Source organism: Maniola hyperantus, chromosome 11 (assembly GCF_902806685.2).
Source record: "Maniola hyperantus chromosome 11, iAphHyp1.2, whole genome shotgun sequence".
Taxonomy (NCBI): Eukaryota; Metazoa; Arthropoda; class Insecta; order Lepidoptera; family Nymphalidae; genus Maniola; species Maniola hyperantus.
Window position 1 is genome coordinate 12334980 of NC_048546.1, and position 6000 is coordinate 12340979.

General features: G+C 44.4%; 1 protein-coding gene across 2 annotated transcripts in view; it reads left to right on the forward strand.

Moving 5' to 3' along the window:
- Mms19 (MMS19 nucleotide excision repair protein) overlaps positions 1-5666 on the forward strand; it is a 404347-nt gene extending 398681 nt beyond the window's left edge. For both annotated transcript variants that reach the window (XM_069501715.1, XM_034973275.2), the window contains 5 exons: positions 133-633; positions 1541-2482; positions 3229-3489; positions 3958-4125; positions 4501-5666. In XM_069501715.1, coding sequence (XP_069357816.1) covers positions 133-633; positions 1541-2482; positions 3229-3489; positions 3958-4125; positions 4501-4704 — 2076 coding nt within the window. In that variant the 3' untranslated portion in view covers positions 4705-5666. The remainder of the gene's footprint in view (positions 1-132; positions 634-1540; positions 2483-3228; positions 3490-3957; positions 4126-4500) is intronic.
- The last annotated feature ends 334 nt before the right edge of the window (positions 5667-6000 follow it).

Genomic DNA, 6000 nt, shown 5'->3' on the forward strand with positions numbered 1-6000 from the left:
TAAAGACCTGTAGAGTGACATGTGTCTAATACTTTTTATCATGGAAAATCAAAGAGTTCCCATGGGATTTTTAAAAAACCTAATTCCACGCGAACGAAGTCGCGGGCATCAGCTAGTAATGTATAATTTCAGGCTGAAAGTTGCAATACATTCAAATCGGAGAGCTACGGTCCATTCCTGAAGGCGCTATGGTCATCCATCCAGCGGGAGATTTCACACAAAACTGACGATGAATTAAAACTAGCCGCTCACGAGGCACTCTCAGCGCTAGTCGCGACTTTAGCCGCGGCGACAGACGACTCGCTCGAAAACTTCCTCCGATCCATACTCGTATCAATGCAGACCGCAGTAGCAGAAGCGACTACGGTCGTGCGATTTGCAGAGGCGTCTCGGACGTTACTAACTGTCGCCAACGCGTCGGAGCGGTCGTGCGAGATGATAACAAAGTCGATGATACCGGCGGTTGTAGCGTACTACGAGTTTAAGACGTCTGTTAAACTGCAGCTAGCCAGTTTGGAGTTCCTCGGGGATCTGTTCGAAGTGGCCACGCATTGGGGCGTCGCGGAGCGATTACGCGCGCAGACTGACGACATCCCGCAGCTGTGTTTGACCGCCGCCAGTTCACCTGTCAAGGTATCGTATATATCAGTACCCTTATTATAAATATGAAAGTGCGTTTGTTTGTTGGTTTGTCCTTCAATCACGTCGTAACGGTGCAACGGATTGACGTGATTTTTTGCATGGGTATAGATATACCTGGAGAGTGACTTAGGCTACTTTTTATCCCGGAAAAATGAAAGAGTTCCCACGGGATTTTTAAAAAACCTAGTTCCACGCGGACGAAGTCGCGGGCATCAGCTAGTTTTTTAATAATTTAAATAGGACACCTACATAGTCAAAGTCAAAGTCAAAGTCAAAGTCAAATGATTTATTCAAAATAGGTAATAAATTACTCTTATTGATTGTCTGGTATAGTGTTAGATTTGTAAGATAATATAGTGGTGATAATTATAACGCAAACTTAAAACTAAAGCTACGAGGGTTCCAAACGCGCCCAGGTCTGAGAAGAGCCCACAACAAAAACATACTGTATTTGTACCCTACATTTATTATTATCTTTCTTTGTATGTGTGATTATGTTTTGTGTTTTGTTGCAATGAAGTTCTAGTACGCGACAGGTCGTCCGCTGCCTCATACCCCGATTGCCATCTTGAGCTGTCGCGGATTTATACCTTTACACGCAGTTTGAAAGTAAAACTTCTTCGATGTTGTACCTACTTAGTTTGATGTTGTACTTGGCACTTTACACATCTTGATAAAAGATGGCAGTCTTAAAACAGCTGTTCTGTTTGGCGGCCATTTAAATGCAGACGAACTCGAAAGTTGCTATGTTCAAAAAAGATTGAGTTGGCCCCTAAAGAAGTTTTACATACATGTTTGTTATTTGAACAGATTTTTTGAAAGGGACTTTTGTATAGTAAAGTTGTAATATATCGCACTATACCTACCATGCAATAAACCTATTCTCTTTTATTCAAAGGAGTACCAGCTTGCCGGATTCAAAACACTAGTAAGAGTGAAAAGCACACTCAAAATCGACCTCGTACTGCCATTCGTTGAAATCTTGATGCATAACATTCAGTATTCTCCAGATGATGAATTATTAAGAATTAGCGTCGAAACCGTCTACGCGATCGCACGAATGTATCCAGAGTTAATAATGAGTATAGTCGTCAAAGGGAAGTGCGATTTAGACAACCTAACACAGGATCGATCGGACCTGGAAAAACGACTCAACTTGCTTTCAAATCTCGCCAGCATAGACGACTTCACCAAAATAATCATAGAACAGATGCTCAAAGCGATAACGACTGATGAAGCGTTTAATGTCGTTAAGGCATTAAACGCTTCTATGTCGAATACTAGTTTATATTCCGATGATAAAGTAGCTCAAATAGAAAGCGATCATGGCTTGATAGATTCCATACTGACTTGGCTGTTAAAAGAAATTCAAAATTCCACTCCGATATCTACGGACGATGGTTACGATTTGGTCTCGAATACGGTAGCCAGTTTGCCTCCAGAGAAGCAAGTGCAAGTTTTATCGCGGCATTCGACTGGTATATTGGAGAAATGTTCAAATGACGCATACTTTCAAGTGTTAGAGTGTCTGTATAGATCATTGCATAGGAGTGTATATAATTCGCATTACGAAGAAATTATGGCGTTAGCGCTCCGATTGGCTTTGGATAGTGAGTTAGATACAATCCGCGGTAAGGCATGTTGTTTAGTTGCCCACTTCTTGAACAAGGCAGAGAGTGGACAAAAGTTCGAAGTGATGTATGAGATGTTGAAGAGTTACCTTAACAGTCGGAGTAGAGATGATGTAGATTTGTGTCCAAGACTGATACATTTATATGGCTGGATCACTAAAGCACTGCTTTTGAGGGGAAGTGATCTGTTCCAGTTTTGGCTTAACAAGGTAATTATACTCTCTCTTTGCTAATGTCGCCTAATGTGTAAAGGCAAAGCGCAGCAATTTAAGGGAATTTATATGTCCAAAAGCCGCAAGTATAGAAAAATCTATAGAAAACTAGCGCTTTTTACGCTAATTTACAAGCGACTCTATCTGCCTTAAATTATTAGTACGAAGTTACGAACTATACAGTGCGATAAGGCTCTATTGGCACTTGAATGACAGGGGGCGCTGTTGGAGAATAAAGGCTTAGACTATTCAAACATGAACAAAGGGGACACTTGACGACAACGTTAGTTCCAATTTTTGCCATGCGCCAAAAGAGCCTTATCGCACTGTACCTTCGATTGGCCATTACAATTTCATGTGCCCATGGTTCTCATGGTTTTACTTGATGCCCATGAAATGTTTCGTTTGAGAGCTTTCGTATTACGCGTACAATCTGAGAAAAGACTAGCCAACTGTCATTTCAAAAGTATGGTTTAGATTTAGTAAACCGTTGATACATAGAGCAAATATGGCCAGTCCTTTCACAATTTAACGCGTAGTAAATACGTATTTTGCAACTAGCTCATGCCAGCAAGTCCATATGGGTGGATTTGGCTTTATTAAATATTCCTGAGAAACTTTTATTTTTCGGGATAAAAAGTACAGGATTGTTCGATCCTGAAGCTGCTGATTATATATCTCTGTAAAGCTTGTTGCTATATTTACTGCTGGATATTGTAAAATAAAGCTTCAATCGATTTCAGATCGTAATATCGATATCGAATCCCGACTGCAGTAGGGTAGGGTCGGAGGCCATTCGCTGTATAGTATCAGACTTACCAGGTAGTCTGTCCGCGCGGCAACATTGTCGTCAGAGCTTACTGTATAAACAAAGACTGTTCCAAGCCTTTGCGGCGCTCTCGGAGAAAACAAAGCCCCCGAGCGATAAGGAGTTTTACTACGCGACTTGGGCGTACGTGTTGCAGCAGACGCCTAAAAGCGTATTAAATAATGAAATCAATAAGGTGAGTGACTAAAGCTTGAGACTCATTTGGTAAATGTTTTGCTTCATAAGCAGAGACTGTTCCAAGCCTTTGGCGGAGAGGATAACCTCTTTGAGCGATAAGACATTTTACTACGCGACTAGGGCACGTGCTGGAGCAGACGACTAAAAGCGTATTAAATAATGAGATCAATAAGGGGAGTGAATAAAGCGTGAGTCTCACTTGGTAGGTGTTTTGCTCTATAAGCAGAGGCCGTTTCAAGCCTTTGCGACGCTCTCGTCGAGAATACTGTGCTACTCCTAGCGATAAGAAATTTCCTTCTTCAAATTTTAGTCTTGGAGCTTGTACGTGCGTTAAGAAAACTTCGTTTGCGCGATTCACGCTCCATAGTGAGCGATTAAGGATACCTGTAGTGCCATCTAGTGTCGATAAATGGAGACCGCCACAGTAGATTAGAAATTAGTTTTAAAAGTATGTGTGTATTTTCAGATCGTGCCTTTAGCTATAGATGCCCTTGAATACGACAACAAAGACTCACTTATAGTGATGATCGACTTGCTTACTCACTTTGTGCAAGTGAATAACGACTTTGTGGCCCAAAGCTTACAGACTATATTGCCGAGGCTAATTAGTTTGACCACGTACGCTAAATCTATGGTAAGAATTTTTTTATGCTTTCATAGCAACTACTTAGTACACGAGCGATAAAAATATCAGATACGGAAGTTGTACGAGGTCGTTGGAGCTGGGCACCTGGCAGACGAGAAGCTGTACTCTTTCTCACTTACTCTTATTCGAGCTACAGTATCCACTGTCCGGCCAGTAGTAGCGAATAATCGATTTTATTTTATAAATGACGGTAGTATAGCTTTTATTTGAATCTAGTAATATTTTTAACAAATAATTTGTCTTTTGTTTTTATCGATATATTATTATTTATATTTATTGCAAAAATGTATAAAATCTTCTGCAAAATCTATTTTTATTTTAATCGATATTTTAGTTAAATCTACCATTGTACCTCCATTTCAGGATGTGCGAATAAAGAGTCTTCAGTGCCTTTACGAAATCGCCCATGGTTGCGTCACTCGACAGCTGCTGGCGCACAAGCAGGACACGCTGTTGGCGCTAGCGCCAGCGCTGGATGACCGCAAGAGACGAGTGAGGAGCATGGCCGTCAAAGCGCGCACGCGCTGGTTCCTAGTGGGCGCGCCGGGGGAAACCAAACAGAACTGACGTCCACGAAGCCGCTAACTGTTGCGTCACTCGACAGCTGCTGGCGCACAAGCAGGACACGCTGCTGGCGCTAGCGCCGGCGCTGGATGACCGCAAGAGACGAGTGAGGAGCATGGCCGTCAAAGCGCGCACGCGCTGGTTCCTAGTGGGCGCGCCGGGGGAAACCAAACAGAACTGACGTCCACGAAGCCGCTAACTGTTGCGTCACTCGACAGCTGCTGGCGCACAAGCAGGACACGCTGCTGGCGCTAGCGCCGGCGCTGGATGACCGCAAGAGACGAGTGAGGAGCATGGCCGTCAAAGCGCGCACGCGCTGGTTCCTAGTGGGCGCGCCGGGGGAAACCAAACAGAACTGACGTCCACGAAGCCGCTAACTGTTGCGTCACTCGACAGCTGCTGGCGCACAAGCAGGACACGCTGCTGGCGCTAGCGCCGGCGCTGGATGACCGCAAGAGACGAGTGAGGAGCATGGCCGTCAAAGCGCGCACGCGCTGGTTCCTAGTGGGCGCGCCGGGGGAAACCAAACAGAACTGACGTCCACGAAGCCGCTAACTGTTGCGTCACTCGACAGCTGCTGGCGCACAAGCAGGACACGCTGCTGGCGCTAGCGCCGGCGCTGGATGACCGCAAGAGACGAGTGAGGAGCATGGCCGTCAAAGCGCGCACGCGCTGGTTCCTAGTGGGCGCGCCGGGGGAAACCAAACAGAACTGACGTCCACGAAGCCGCTAACTGTTGCGTCACTCGACAGCTGCTGGCGCACAAGCAGGACACGCTGCTGGCGCTAGCGCCGGCGCTGGATGACCGCAAGAGACGAGTGAGGAACATGGCCGCCAGGGCGCGAGGGAAAACAAACAAGGGGACGGAGGACCACATGAACCACGATTTATTTCATAAACATAACATGTAATTTATAATGTAAATTGTAAATAATCAAAACAAATAAACTTGATCTGCTCGATAATCTAACTTTTATTGACTGCTTAGGCATTGAAATAAATCGATTTCTTTAAGCTGTAAAGCGGCACATATTGGGAGAATTTTAGTAGTGCAAAAAATGCTAATACGCGCAATTTATGCGTTTTCTTTCGAGAGAACAAGTACGGTTTGGGCCATAGTCCACCACGTTTGCCAAGCGCAGATTGGCAGACACCTTTGAGAATATTATAGAGAGCTCAGGCATGCAGACTTCCTCACGATGTTTTTCTTCACCTTTAAAGTATGTGAAATTTAATTACATATCGCACATAACTCCGAATAGTTAAAGAAGCGTGCCAGAAAAGGACTCCTAGCCTCCC